The 14,715-nt window shown below is 45.3% G+C and overlaps 1 protein-coding gene across 6 annotated transcripts in view; it reads left to right on the forward strand.

Moving 5' to 3' along the window:
* The window catches only part of Obsc (Obscurin), a 203,647-nt gene that overhangs the window by 146,226 nt on the left and 42,706 nt on the right, over positions 1-14,715 (forward strand). For all 6 annotated transcript variants that reach the window (XM_065444448.1, XM_065444451.1, XM_065444453.2 and 3 more), the window contains 13 exons: positions 3,138-3,307; positions 3,384-3,519; positions 4,651-4,820; positions 6,686-6,818; positions 7,953-8,128; positions 8,364-8,481; positions 9,037-9,212; positions 9,336-9,441; positions 11,059-11,237; positions 11,816-12,009; positions 12,083-12,235; positions 13,534-13,772; positions 14,373-14,489. In XM_065444448.1, the coding sequence (XP_065300520.1) occupies positions 3,138-3,307; positions 3,384-3,519; positions 4,651-4,820; positions 6,686-6,818; positions 7,953-8,128; positions 8,364-8,481; positions 9,037-9,212; positions 9,336-9,441; positions 11,059-11,237; positions 11,816-12,009; positions 12,083-12,235; positions 13,534-13,772; positions 14,373-14,489 (2,067 nt within the window). The remainder of the gene's footprint in view (positions 1-3,137; positions 3,308-3,383; positions 3,520-4,650; positions 4,821-6,685; positions 6,819-7,952; positions 8,129-8,363; positions 8,482-9,036; positions 9,213-9,335; positions 9,442-11,058; positions 11,238-11,815; positions 12,010-12,082; positions 12,236-13,533; positions 13,773-14,372; positions 14,490-14,715) is intronic.

Genomic DNA, 14,715 nt, shown 5'->3' on the forward strand with positions numbered 1-14,715 from the left:
CTCGCGTTTTCGCCATCTAGTGGAAATCACTGGGTCGAGTGGAATTTCTCCTCAGCAAGCAGCGCGTAATAAGTAAGCCATCGCTAGCCGCCCTGACCACTTTGAAGGAAAAACAGCAGCTTTTGTAAGTGATAGGTCACGCTAGGCAACAAGACGCGCCTCGGCTTTGAATCTCGGCAGTGCTGAGATTCAGATGAAGTAGGGTAGGATTGCTGATAGGATGGAGCAGTGAAAGTAGGGCACGGGTAAGGTCCCTAGATAAAAGAAGTTTCTCAGTGACACTCATTGTTCTTCGCGCCGTTATCCTCACTCTCGCGCTTACTCTCTCCATTCTCCTTCATTCGCGTCTGTGATTGGTACATTGCGTTCGCGTGATTTTTCGAATGGCTAGAGGTGACATTTATTATCTTGCAGATTGGTTCAAAACTAGTGCGCTCGCGTCGATGTTCCGGTCGTAGTCAAGACATAGGACGCGTGCCATGGCAACTGCATAAAAAGGCACACGACGCTGTACAATACTGTATCAGAAACTCTGTGCAGCTCTGTGGAAGCTACCGGCGCCTCGGTCACTGAGGAAGGTGAACACATCAAAATGTGGTGGTCCGCGTTTTGTCCCCTATGGCCGACGCCTGTAGCGTCCTATAAAGGTCCGCAGCGTCCGTCATTGCGCAACACTGCGCAAATGTTCTGTACGAGCATACATTGCTAATTTTATTCACCTTGCGCAAGCACCTGCATTCCCATACCTCACAGTCTTGGCTATGCTAAACGCCGCTTATGAGACAGAGTATAGTTCACTTAAGGAAAGTTTTTTTTAGAGCGAAACGCGGCCCGGGTCGGAGCCCCTAAATGGCTGTTTAGCCAGGTCATTCGTACGAACACTCAGTCGGACGCCGGCGCCGGTGATACATCACAGCAGCAAATATTTCGGCCCTGCAACTATAATAATAATAATAATATTTGGGGTTTTACGTGCCAAAACCACTTTCTGATTATGAGGCACGCCGTAGTGGAGGACTCCGGAAATTTTGACCACCTGGGGTTCTTTAACGTGCACCTAAATCTAAGCACACGGGTGTTTTCGCATTTTGCCCCCATCGAAATGCGGCCGCCGTAGCCGGGATTCGATCCCGCGACCTCGTGCTCAGCAGCCCAACACCATAGCCACTGAGCAACCACGGCGGGTCCCTGCAACTATCGGCCGCGTTTACTTGAATGCTTGGGCGTCGTTTAACTTGCAATACATTTTTTGTCAGAAGCTCCCTGATGTTTGCTTAACCGACAGCAGAGGTGAACGCCCCTCTGAATATGCTCACCCATGCCGCGTCGTCTTCTTGGCGTCTAGTTAGCGTTTGTTCGTGACCGTCATCGCCTACCGTACAAGAGCTGAGTAGCGAAATAATGATACATTGAGCAATTAGGCTTTGAAAGCGTTCCGCATCATCAACGCTAAAGCTGTAGCGCCATCTTTAAGTTAAAATCAAACTTTGACACCTCGGTATCGTCGGTGTGGTCCTAATAGCGCCAAAATAAAGAGCTAATCTCAATAACAACGCCAAAACATACCTCATGTCTTATACACAGCATGAGATGAGACTAAGCGATGGCTGATTTCACCAATTATTTCCTGCGGTCGTAGTGGTGAGCAAGTCACACGTGTGAATTTTGATCGAAACGGGCGCACGCGAGGGAGCTTGGGAGACATCATTGCTAGTGGTAAAATACAACCTCCACAGTGTTGGCAATTGGACTGCACAGATTATGCTTCTTTATATATGTTGTACTAGAAACTAAACGAATACCCACTCTGTGTGAGAAATAATTATTTTTATGAAAGAAGTAATTATAACCTATGTGAAAACAGATAACAAATATTCCTATTTTTCTGCGCGCCTTTATTAGTTTTGAGCTTTCTTGGGGCGCTTCCATACACTCACGGGGAGGAGGTTCAAGGCGGAAAAAAGCAGGAAAGGACTGGCGCTACCTTGAAAACTTGTTTTATCTAGGAAACCTTCTAGGGACCTTAAGCACGGGAGCGTATACCCGCAGACCTTGCGGCAACGCACGCTGAAATCAGAATTTGACATAATAGTTCTGCGGAAGCCCGCAAGATGGAGAGAAGTAATTAATGGAGGAAAGATCAGACATCCACCCGTTCATAGCAATTGCTACAAAGGAAACCCATACGGGTTCCTCGAAAAAAAAGCCTCGCAGTTGAACGTCAAACTCTTGCCTTTACTTCGAGTTATCCACCTGCTAGCCACCTGGTTAGCTCAGATGGTAAAGCGGCTGCCCCGGAAAGGTGGTGGTCCCGGGTTCGAGTCCCGGACCAGGACAAATTTTTCTTCAACTGCGAGGCTTTTCTTTCGAGGAACCCGTATGAGTTTCCTTTGTAACGATTGCTATGAACGGGTGGATTTCTGATTTTCCCTTTATTAATGAAATCAGAATGGCGCCTAACCTGCGGCAGACAAGAGTGCTTGGGGTGATACGTTATACGAAAAGAAAGAAAGCCGTAGAATAGAAATTGGCGGATACTACAGGGCGCACAAGAGCGTCAATATGTACCAGCTTTTCTATTCCAATTCTGCAATCAGCGCTCCGCGATCGGTCAAAACCTTTTTCGGACCACCCCCCACTTCAACTGCCTGTTACGCGACGTCACGAAAACCGCGATAGCTCCCCATCTGATATGGCGTGTACACACTGATTATACATGACTTAATTTGATAAATAATCAATTTATGAGAAATTTTAAGAGTCCCGTATCACCCGATATAATCGTGCCAGAACGCTAGACCAGATTAGGCATCTTTCTCCTTCTGTTTTTTTTTTTTTCAACATCACGACTTCATCGCCGCGTAACTAAAACCACTATACTTAAGCTTGGTAACAGCGTACGTCAGCTCTCGCGCCAGTCCAGTTCGCGTCGATGTTACCGTGCTCCAGACCGTATCTATCGCCATGCTTTGTTGGTATAGCTCTACCATGGCTCTCCGAGGTTGGTAAACAATGGGAGCGTTTGGTCGTATCTTTCTCCATTCTGATGCGCAAAACATATTCGCAGAGCTGTGAATGTGCAGCGCAGTACCATAAGCATCCGCTCAGCAGCACGTTATTACATCTTATTTTTTCAGGCTGAAAGACGGCCGTAAGCTTCGACCGAGCGACAGGATTAATATGGAAGAAAAACCTGATGGCACGCTGGCACTACTGATAGATGATGTGCAGCCTGAAGACGCCGGAAATTACGCCGTTGTCGCAGCCAACGAGGCGGGTGAAGCAGAATCGGAGGCAGACATAAAAAGTAAGCGTTTTCACGCTTTCCAACCGATCAGTCTTGGTTCTCAACTATGCGATTCTATTCCACCTCGCTTATGCAGCTCAGCCCGACAAGTATCGCAAGCAGCGAAAGCCTGCATTCGAAAAGGAGCTGCAGCCGACGACCCTGGCCGAAGGCAAACCGGCGAGGCTCGAGGCTAAGCTTGAACCAGACAGCAACCCTACAAGCGTAAAATGGTTAGTTTTGCTTTGATATAGCGATATCATGCAAGTACAGATTGTCTAATCATTTGTCTTTGTCGCCAAAACACTTAAACACTCGATCGAACGAGGATGCGTCGTTATTATGCGCAAGGTACCAGCGGAGTCACGGGAAAAGTGCTGCAAGTCGACAGAACATTTTGAGAAAAGTGAACTGCGTGAGCTCGTGTCATTTCAGCACGAAGATATGCACAAAGAGGCCCATTTAAATGCGCCGATGCGATTTTACGGTTCGTGTACAAAACATTATGTCGCCAAGTCCAGTTTAGGTGTGGGTGGCGCAATTCATGCTGGGCGCCACACGTCGCGATGGCACCTCCCGTGCTGGCAGCTTTGTTATCGCCGCGACAACTAATACAGGTCAAGCTATCAAGGATATGGAGCCGAATTCCAAAATATTTTCGTGGTCCATATTCCATGGTCCGGCCACCTTAGCTAATAATATGTTCCACCTAACAATTGACTGACACTGCTTTTACGAACAGTTCTAGCATATGAACATTTTTATGTGTGAATACGGGCTGTGCTCTAAAACTGTAAAAACTAATAATCATAAAGAACAGGAGACCGAATTCACGAAGATTTTCGTCCGTAACTGCTCTTTTCATTGGCATGTCGCCTTGGCTGGTAGTACGGGAAATATCACGATTGGCTGGAATCTGCTCTTACGAACAATGTAGCGTAAAAAAAAAAACTTTTTTGTGTGTGTGAATGAGGGGGGTGAGGGGGAGGGGGAATAGGGGCATGAAGAGGCTATTAACTGGTCGACCCTTACACTAGCCACTTCCAGGAGCACAACGTGAATTCGAGGAAAGCGAAGCTTATCGGAAATCGTAAGCTAACCCTCATTCATATTAATGCTGCATAAAATAATTCCTCTATGTATTTCTTCGTTTCGTTATCTGTCGCGCTGAACTCAAAGTATCATTGAAGGTTCTAGGGCATATAGTCAGAAACTCTGATTCGTATATCAAAACACCTCTTATATTAAGCACGAATTCATGAGTTCGACCCCCGTACACGCCGACTGCATCTAGATGCTATTGTAACTCTTGTACTGCCCTTATTTTTCTGCCTGAACATGACAACAACAATCTTTTTTTACAGGCTGAAGGATGGCCGGCCCATTCGCCCGAGCGACCGAATCAGGACCGAGGAAAAGCCTGATGGCACACTGGCCCTCGTTATAGATGAGGTCAAGCCAGAAGACGCAGGTCACTATACTGTGGTAGCTGCCAACGATGCTGGAGAAGCTTCTTCTGATGCCGACGTGAAAAGTACGCTGCCTTTATATCATGTATCGCCGTTATCGCCTTCTTTTGAAATAAGTGCGGCCCACATTCTTTGTTGGCCCAAAGAAAAGGAAGCGTTCACTATGCTGGGTCGAAATGAACACTCCGCCGCGATTTCCTCCTATGCTAACGTAGCTACCAAGAGAGAAGCAGGTAAAAAATAGCGCAAGGAGGTTGTGCAGTATAACTGTTTGTCATAAATTGCCGAAAGGTGAAGGGGGAAAATATGCTGCTTAGGTCGCTGTGTTAACTTGATAGAAATCCCCCGATCTGGACACGCAATTAATCTTCGTTAGCTGAACACAACGCAATGATGGGGGTTACACCATAGTAAACGACTTCAAGCCTGCTTTAGATAAAAATCAGAGAAGTGCATGAAAAACGGCCGCTGGCCAGCCAGTCTTATGCCCAGATGGAAAAGGCAGGTTATGGATCATTAACGTCGCGAAGAGTAGCGGCAACTCGCCTTGTCTGCGCTCTCTTTATCGGTCAACACTACTTAAAAAAAACTAACTTAACTAACTTAACTAGAACAACAACACACTTCATTCCAAACTTTTATTTTCACATTTTTCAAAATTTAGAACAGAATTTCTGCTAAATGGTTATGACTATTTGACTAAGTAGGGTTATGGTTATGCTAAATGGTTATGGCGAGGTGCAAGCGTGTCATTGGCTGCAGGTGGTTACTCTACTTAAACACATAGTGTACCTACTCCTTGCCTTCTCTCCGGTGCACGGCACTGCTGTTGGTTCTTCTTCAGTGTACGGACAGACATACAATCGCTTTTAGCCAGATTGGAAACCTTAGCACTAGTGCACTAGAGAATGCCTGTATAAGCATGCACAATATGGATGTGCCGTGACATGCTTGCAGACGATTGATACAAACTCAGAAAACGTCACCTTATATGAATTGCGCGTCTTTAATTGCCATGCAAAAAGACTAGTGTTTGGCTTTGACAAGTATGAAAACCTGTGACCTTTTCTAAAGGATAGCCTGTGCCATAGCTGCGTCTGAACACAGTCATTCTGTTCTGAATATAGGAACAAAACCACGTGGTCTCGTAAAACATTCTTGCCTGAAAAGGCCCAAAGTCCAGCTTGGTTCGACCCCCACAATCAATTACTACTTAAAAAGGGCAATAAAAGCTTGTCGCGCATGTTCTTAGCGTCTTCGCGCACTGCCATCTCTGCATTATGTTTTGTACAGACATTGAACAAATTCTGGGGCTTTACCTGCCAAAACCATGATAGGATTATCAGATACGCCGTAGTGTGGGACTCCGGATTAATTTTGACCACCTGGGGATCTCTAACGTGCCTCAAATGCACAGGACACCAGCGCTCTTGCATTTCACTCCCATCGAAATGCAGCCGCTACGGCCGGAATTCGATCTCGTGCTTAGCAGCGCAACACCAAAGCCGCTAAGCCCCCGCGCCGCGTATATAGACATTATTAACTCGGATTTGTTCCTCTCCGTGTACAAAAAAGGCCACATTCGGGCATAGCATGGAAAAGCTCACAGAATATAAAGATCTGAGTATACAAATTTCGTACTTTATTTTCTGATCCATCGTAACTATGCACACACAAATGTTGTCGAAAAGGCAAAGCCCATTTCCGTAGAAATTCTGACGCCGACGAGGCCCCGAGAAATCTTTAAGCACTATCGCTCATTCTCATTGTACATACGGCCCTCGTCTCCTGCTCATTGCCAGATACGGTTTGTAGATGTTGTTTTTGATGTCCATGGCTGCGCATTCTTTTTATCTTTTTTTCGCGGCGACATTATCTACATATTTTTGGCATGTAGTAATTAAACGCTGGCGCTCTTACTGTTCCGCAGCCAAGCCTGAAGCACGTGTTCCCGGCGAAAAGCCTGAATTTGTTATTGAGCTCAAGAACGCTGATCTTTTGGAAGGACAGCCAATGCATCTTGTGGGCAAAGTCAAGAGCGACAGTCCTTTCACTACGGAATGGTGCGTATTTGTTGTTTCTATAGCGTGTAATTGGTTTACGTCCGCGTGCCGAGTAATTATTTACATATGTATGTGAAAAAAAAAGACTGCATGGGCTAGATACTTTAAATCTTCTTGCGATATTTACCGCAGTAGAGTGCAACTGTACTGCGGTAAATAAGGCGAATGGACATTACGGGATCTACAATGGTTTGTAACGCACACTTCCCAGTCAAAGGCACACAAGGCTTAGCTATAAACAACAAAACAAAACAGAGAAATGGGTACCTAATGGCTGGTTGCCATAAATCTTTCCGGTTGACTACCTTGCAGTGATGAAGAATGCAAACGGAATAAGTTGGGGGCAAAAATGCAAGTGTTGTGCTATTATTTTTAGAACAGCAAGGCCCTCTGAATTAATTTAATTTGCTACAGAGAGCTCGCTCGTATAATGAGAAAAAGTTCCACAAAGCTGTGAAACTTTCTAAATGTATCGGAGAAAGGGCAACACACCCCACAATGAATCTCCAACAGTAATTTTGCCATCGTTGTTTATTAAATGATGAGATCCTTGAAGAATAGGCCGCTGAAGGGCGGCTTATGCGAAACATCAAAAATAAACTCCAGCGACAAAGAAATTTGAAGGAAAAATAAAGAAGAGAGCAATCCCAACAAGAACAATGTCGGAGAAGTGAAACTCCCCGTCTAGATCTCAACTTTGCAAATCATCATTATTTTTTACTTATTACAATGTTTCGCCTGCTTTACCTTTAGTCTTCGTCGTACCATGTTTATTACGTTTCTTCGCTGTAATTTCTATGCGAAACGAGCTCTTTTTCCACGTCGAGATGCTAACAGCACGGCGCCGGGGACAAAGAGAGATACACAAAATTAAGCATACACATTATCTCGCTCTGTCCTGCTCTCCCTCTGTTCTGTTAAGTACATGTCACATGCCGCGTACGCTGCACCGATTAATTCAGCATATCCAAGAACTGCTGCGCGACGCGATATGATAAAGCGTGTCAGATCACTTTAAAACGTATTGCATCGAATTAAAAGCACTACTATTATCTTTCTGCCAGACGGGCTTATTGTCACTAGAAGTACTCGAAAACAAATGTGATAATTAAGCGCATTGCACGTGCGTTCTAGGCTCAAAGATGGCCGAAAATTGGAGCCTTCTTCAAGGGTAGCGTTGACTCAAGAACCGGACGGCACAGTGCTTTTGTCCATCGAGCATGCAACGCCAGCCGACGCAGGCAAATATGTCTGCGTCGCCAAAAACCCAGAAGGCAAGGCGGAGAGTACGAGCGCCGTGAAGGTGACTGGTAAGGACTGCCGACATGCTTTTCCTGCATGCAATGTTGCACATGTGCGTTGCGGTTTGCTGTACTGGAATTCTTGGAGGTTTTCTTTCTTCTTTATTTTGCGAAAAGCAATTAAGTTGAAAATTCTTCGTTCATTGTTTTCTGTAAATGATTATAGTACATGTCGTGGAGTAAATTCTCGTTTGCAACATAAAATAAGCAACTGTTATTTTTTCTGTGCTTATTTTCGTTCTAGAGCTTCCGAAGTACGAGCCGCAAATCGTAGACGAGCTTAAGCCAGCAGTTTTCACCGAAGGTGAACCTGGAAAATTGGAAGCAAAGGTGTCCGGAGACCCCATGCCAGATGTCAAATGGTGACTCTTTACATTCCAGGATAAAATCAGTAACTTGTGTCCTATTTTTAGTAGACTGATGTAATTATCTTGAGCTAGCAAAACGGGCTCTTGTCCACTGTAGTCAGTAGAGCAGCGCATATGATTGCAGAGCTTGTCGCGAGAGTTTATCTATACATCTTCCGCAGCGTTCTCACAGCTGAAAAGGCCACGGGAGGTATTGTCACCTTGTTTACCATAGGAACTCAGCACATGGAAGAGTGTTACGGGAAAATTTACATTCATTTTTGCTTTGGGAGGCACAGTGTTAAACCCGAAATGTTCTGAGCATATTTTTCAGGGCAAACAAAAGCGACAACGCAATGTTGCTGTATTTTTATTGGTATCCCACTTGCTCGGGTTTATGTTACTGTCTACTAAGCTAGGTATTTTGCTAAAGTGACCATGAAAGCGACCTTAAAAAATGAAAACAAGATGGGTAATACAGCCACAGTGTTAAGACTATACATGAAATTCCTCCTAGCTTTAGCATTGCAAGCTAAAGTGTTTTACAATTGTGCCGCTCCTTACACACAGGATTAAGGACGGCAAGGACTTACCTGAAGATAACCGAATTCGTTCGACCACCTCGCCTGGCGGAGACGTAGCCCTTACGATTGATCCTGTGAAGCCTGACGATGCCGGAAAGTACGACCTTGTTGCAGCTAATGACCAAGGCGAATGTAGAACCTCCGCCCCGGTGACTGTGAATCGTAAGATTCGCCTCTGATTCCACAAAGACATCCATTTCAATTTGCATTAATTTTGTCTTTTATATTGTTCCCCTTTGCTGGGCCTCATTTCTCGGGAAAATTGTTCTTCGTTTATGCTTCTAGACCCGCCAAAGTTCGTGAAGCCTCTGGAGCCCGTCGAAGTGGTGGAAGGCTACCCAGCCAGACTAGAAACTAGCCTCGCTGGTCAGCCTACTCCTGACACAGAATGGTGAGCTGTTTACTTACGACCAATGCTTTATTTCACTTCCTCCATTTCACTCCTTATTTAATTCAGTTGAATACACACTTCGTTACGCTCTTATGCTATGCTGTGCACTTTTATTCTGTTTAGTCACACATTTGAAGACCGCACAAGATCGCGAACTCCTGCACTAATAATTATATTTCATTATCTGCATATATTTTGACTTCTTTATACCCTGGTGCTTTCATTTGAATAAACGAAGGTGTGCTTTCGCCATCTAACTAGTTCTTCGTATTTTTCTTGTACATTAACTGTGTAATCGTTTTCCATACTTCGTCACTCTTCGCGATGCTAGTATGCAAAAATCAAGTCTCCTGTCGAATATTTTTTTTCTTTTTGGGAATGGTTTTTTTGGTCAGGAAGGTTATACCGTCGCTCTAAAGCAAGTATATACCGGGTGTTTCAGCGACCATTTTAAAACAAAATTTTAAGTTGCCTGTGGCAGATAGCGCAGTTGTAGTTCATGAGCTGGTCTACTCGAAGAGCCAGACATTACTCGCACAAAAAATTGAAATGCATAATCGACTAATTAACAAAAAATCACTCATTAAGTTTTTGACTAATCACGTCATGGCCCATATTGCAGTTTACAAATTCTAGCCGTGGAGTTCGTGTAGTCCATTATGCATTTCAACTTCCTGTGCAAATAATGTCCGCCTCTTCTAGTAGAATAGCTCATGAACTAGAATTCTGCTACCTGCCACAGGCAGCCTTTAAACTTTTCTGAAATGTTGGCTGAAACACCCTGCATGTATGTAGATGTCATTCAGCGCCAATATTCGAAAACAATATGAGAAAGAATACAGTGCTATAGTTGTAAAATGCAAACGCTCGTATTTTGGGACATTTTGGTTCTAACTTAAGTTCCTTGGACGTTGTTTCTACTCTTCAGCATAAATTAGTAGGTCATGTGTTCTGCCTGTCGTTGCTGGTTCAACTAATTCGTTTTCTGACGTATATTAGTTCGCAGTGTTTGACCTCCCAAAGCTACACCTGTGTTATGAGGGAGGTTAAAGTCGGGAATCCTTAAATTAGCATCGGCCCCCTCGGGTTAATTTGTGAGCGCCAACATCTCGACACACATTTTTTTTTTTTTCCTGCGGCCAAGACAACAACCTCGCGCTCAGTGCCACTTTTCTCCTATGCGCACCTAAGAATCCGTGAGGAATAGGCCAGAAGTCACTTAAGCTGAGGGAGGAATCTCACAATACCATGAGGTTTGTAGTTGTCTCCCAATGGGATGTGCTGACTACACCAAATAACTAGGGCACGCTTCCAGTGCTGGTGCCCGCGACGACATTACTTACGTTATTGTGCCTTGTGTTACAGTGAGTGCAGTGGTATGTTGTTGTTGTTGTTGTTTCGTCTTTCTACTTGTTATTTTCATCTTTTTTTCTCCTGTTTTACGAAGTTGTGTTTGGGACTCTAGGTTAGCAAGTCCTAGAGAGGCCGACTTTCTCATTTTTCTTCGATTAATAATAAACAAATTATAATTACTGACCTTTTATCTCTTTCGAGTCTCTAATCATGTGCAGCCAAAAAAGTAAACTTAAGATGTCCTCACACGTTTGCCACTCGCAGGCAGAAGGACGGAAAGCCTTTGATTCCGGACGGGAAGAAAATAAAGGAAACTAAAACTCCATCCGGCGACGTAGCCCTCGATATCCCCAAAGCAACACCGGAGGATGCCGGCGTCTACACCTGCAAGGCTAAGAACCCCCTGGGAGAGCAAGAAACAAAAGCTCCGCTCACAGTTGCAGGTAAATGCACTTACGAGTACAAAATGCATTTATATATTCTTAATGCTCAGAAATTTGGCCTGACTCTTATGCAAAACATGTAATAAGGAATATGCTGAAACAGGACCCCTCTTGGCTCTAACTTTCGCAGCAACAGCAGAAGACGCCATAGCCGGGATTACTGTCCATCAGCACCGAAAGCCAGAATTTTGTTTTCGTACTGTGCCGTGTGCCGCACAAGTTAACGTTTACTGCTGCAGCTCAAAGCCAGTTGTATCTTTTCCAGTAATAAGCATTATATATATATATATATATATATATATATATATATATATATATACACGCAGGGTCTTTTACATAGATTAACATAATCGTAGTGCGCTTCTTTGGCTTGTAAAGATCAACTGTTCAATGTTTTAAACATTTGATATTAACTATTTTTACAGGCCTTATCAGACTCAAATTTCATCATGGGGTTTAACACTCCAGATCAACACACTGGTTGTGAGGGACGCCGTAGTAGATCCGTTGTCATCAAATTGTACCATTTATGGTTCAGATAAGCTAAATATTTTGTGCATTCTTCTGTATCTCAACAGCAAGCGACACTGGCGATAAGACTGAAGAAAAGCCCACCGTTTCCCCTCTCGACGATGTCGAGGTGATGGAAAGCGAACCCTTCACGTTGGAAGCTAAGATTACCGGAAATCCGACGCCTGAGGTAGAGTGGTTCTTCGGCGGCAAACCCATTCCACGCATCGCAGATCTTGAGACAACATTTGATGGTCGCAAGGTGCGCTACTTTCTTTGAGACTGGTTATATGTAGCTGCTACAAGTGCTAACAGACAGTACTTCATCCTTATAGGCAAGGCTTTCTTCGAAACACAGCCTCCCAAGCCATGCTGGTCGTTACGAGTGCCGAGCAACCAACAGTGCTGGAAAAGCTTCATCCAAGGCGACAGTTGGCGTCACCGCAATGAGCAAGCCGTACTTTACAAAGCGCCTGAGTGACGTGGAGGTAATACCAAACATCGTGATATATTTGCGTGATCCTCACGAGGAGGAAGTGAATTTCAGTCATGGCCTTTCTAGATGGTAGATACTGGGGCTTGTTACTACGGCATATTCCACTGGGCACCGCAAAAAACACCGGACTGATAGGCAGAGCGGACGGCACGCAGCAGTGTGTAATACGCCACTGCCTGTCCTTACGGTGCCCTCAACGCTGTGAAGTGAATAAAGTATTTTTAACGCGATAGCGTTAAGGAGCTCGTGTCGCAGAAAAGCCGGTGTCGTCGGCGTCGGGTGTCGGCGTCGGCGGCGTTGACCGTGAGCGATAAATCACGGCAGGCGCTTCATAAATAAAAAGCAACTTCCAAGATTGGCCCGGTGAGAATCGAACCCGGGTCTCCGGAGTGTGAGACAGAGACGCTACCACTCAGCCACGAGTTCGATGCTTCCAAGCGGTGCAAACGCGCCTCTAGTGAATGCGGTGTTGCCTTCGAAACCAGCCGTGGAAAGTTATACTGCGGTGTATATCGGTAATTATGAACATGTAACGTACAGAAGTCACAATTACACGAGTTGCGAAGTGCGTTTCCGCTGCATTTCTTTTGCGCTTTCCGCACACGCAGAGCCATCTTGCGGCAAACACAGAAGACCCCCTCCTCTCAATGTACGGCGCTGCCCCGACAGGAGGCGCGCCGCGCGCGCATTGGGACCGCTGCCAGGCGCGTCGCGGGACTCCCTCTCCCCTGACGACGCTTCGCCGTGCTTCCGGTTTAGATTACTATCTATCTCTCTGCCCGTGCCGATCACGACGTTTGGCTGGCGTAGATCGTTTCCCCTCCGAGACACCGAGTTCTTTGGTTCGTTTCGTTCGCTCAGGCGCACGTTTCGTTGTCGCGCCGAACGCTGCGTTGCTCGACGTTCACCGCGTGATAGGTGGGCGCTAAGTCCGATGCGGGGCGCATCGTAAGTGATTGCTGTGCCGTAGCGCATTGTCTTATACCCCTTGGCGGGTCGACGGGAACGCTGTCGCGTCCCACTCTTGAAGGCGAAGCTTAAGCGTCCTCCAATTTTTTAAAGGCCGTGATGGTAACTGATAATCGATACAAACGAATAAAAAGAGAGCGCGTTCACACCTTTAAGGACGCTAGACGACTGCCAAAGATACGTCGAGAAATTGTATTAGAATACAAAACCACAGTACTAGAATAAAGAAAAAAGAGCACTGAACGTTAAAATTTAACTTGCTTACCGTGCAGTTAGTACTTAAGTGGCATTATTTTTTTTAATCACACGCTGTTCTTCTAGGCATCTCCAAGCGAACCCTTGAAATTGGTGGCCAAGGTCAAGGGTCACCCCGAACCAGAAATTACTTGGCGCTACAATGGAAAAGTAATCGAACCAAGCATGAGGTACACCATGAGCAAGGAGGGCGAGACATGCACACTGACAATACCTTGGCCCGAAAACAAGGACTGTGGCTTGTACGAATGCCTGGCGAAAAACCCCGTGGGCGAAGACAAGTGCAGTGCTCGTGTCACAATCCGGTAAGTGGATACAGTTGACGCTCAAGGGAAGGAAAGGTGATAAAACAGGCTACTGCACCATCCACTCGGTTATCCTTGCACTCCGAAAGATAGGCTTGTTAAATGCCCGTAATTTGTAAGAAATTAAACCCCATTTCTTAACGACTGGCACGTTCAGTGTTGAAAACATTTATTGCCTTACAAAAACGGACACAAAGGTTCGTTACGCTCATTCTCACAGTTTCCTTCTTTCGAGTTCGTAGCTTACAAATATCGCTGCATTTATGTCGTGGCCGCGCCATTTCTGTTCGCTATATTTACTGTACGTGCATATAAAACAGTTTGCCAACTGACACGCACATATTTCGAATGTGCACGTATGTGTGTGACCATTTCTGTATTTATGCTTCTGAGAAGAGCATTCAAGGCCAACAAAAATCGACCTGACTGAGTCACTGTACGTATCGCAGGCTTACCTCAGGAATCTGTAAAAAAGACATTCTTTTCACGCAAATTATCGCTCAATTATCAGACATAAATAGCCGGTGTGTAGATGCTCGATGTTTTCTCATATTTTTGTCCCCCTCATGATACTTTTGCCGTGCGTCTGTCCTTTTGCAGAGAAAAGGGAGAGCCGCCATCCTTCGTGAAGAGGCTTGAGAACTTGAGAGTGCCCGAAGGTGACACAGCAACATTCACCGCACGCATTGCCGGCACCCCCATGCCAGAAGTTAAATGGTCAGTGGATGTCTGCCTTGCCGTTCACCTCCCCACCTTTCGCATTTCATTTCTCTCTCAGTATATCTTATTATATCTTGGTGCATTAGTAGTTTCATTGGTTAAATTGAACCCGCTTTGTAGTCTTCTCTCACAGATCGTAATTGGGAGTGACCAAGGCTTCACTGCGGGCAAGCTGGAGCACCTTAAATTTTAGCGTTGTAATAATTGTAGACAGTAGAAGGAA

The sequence above is a fragment of the Dermacentor albipictus genome, chromosome 1 (genome assembly GCF_038994185.2).
Source record: "Dermacentor albipictus isolate Rhodes 1998 colony chromosome 1, USDA_Dalb.pri_finalv2, whole genome shotgun sequence".
Taxonomy (NCBI): domain Eukaryota; kingdom Metazoa; phylum Arthropoda; class Arachnida; order Ixodida; family Ixodidae; genus Dermacentor; species Dermacentor albipictus.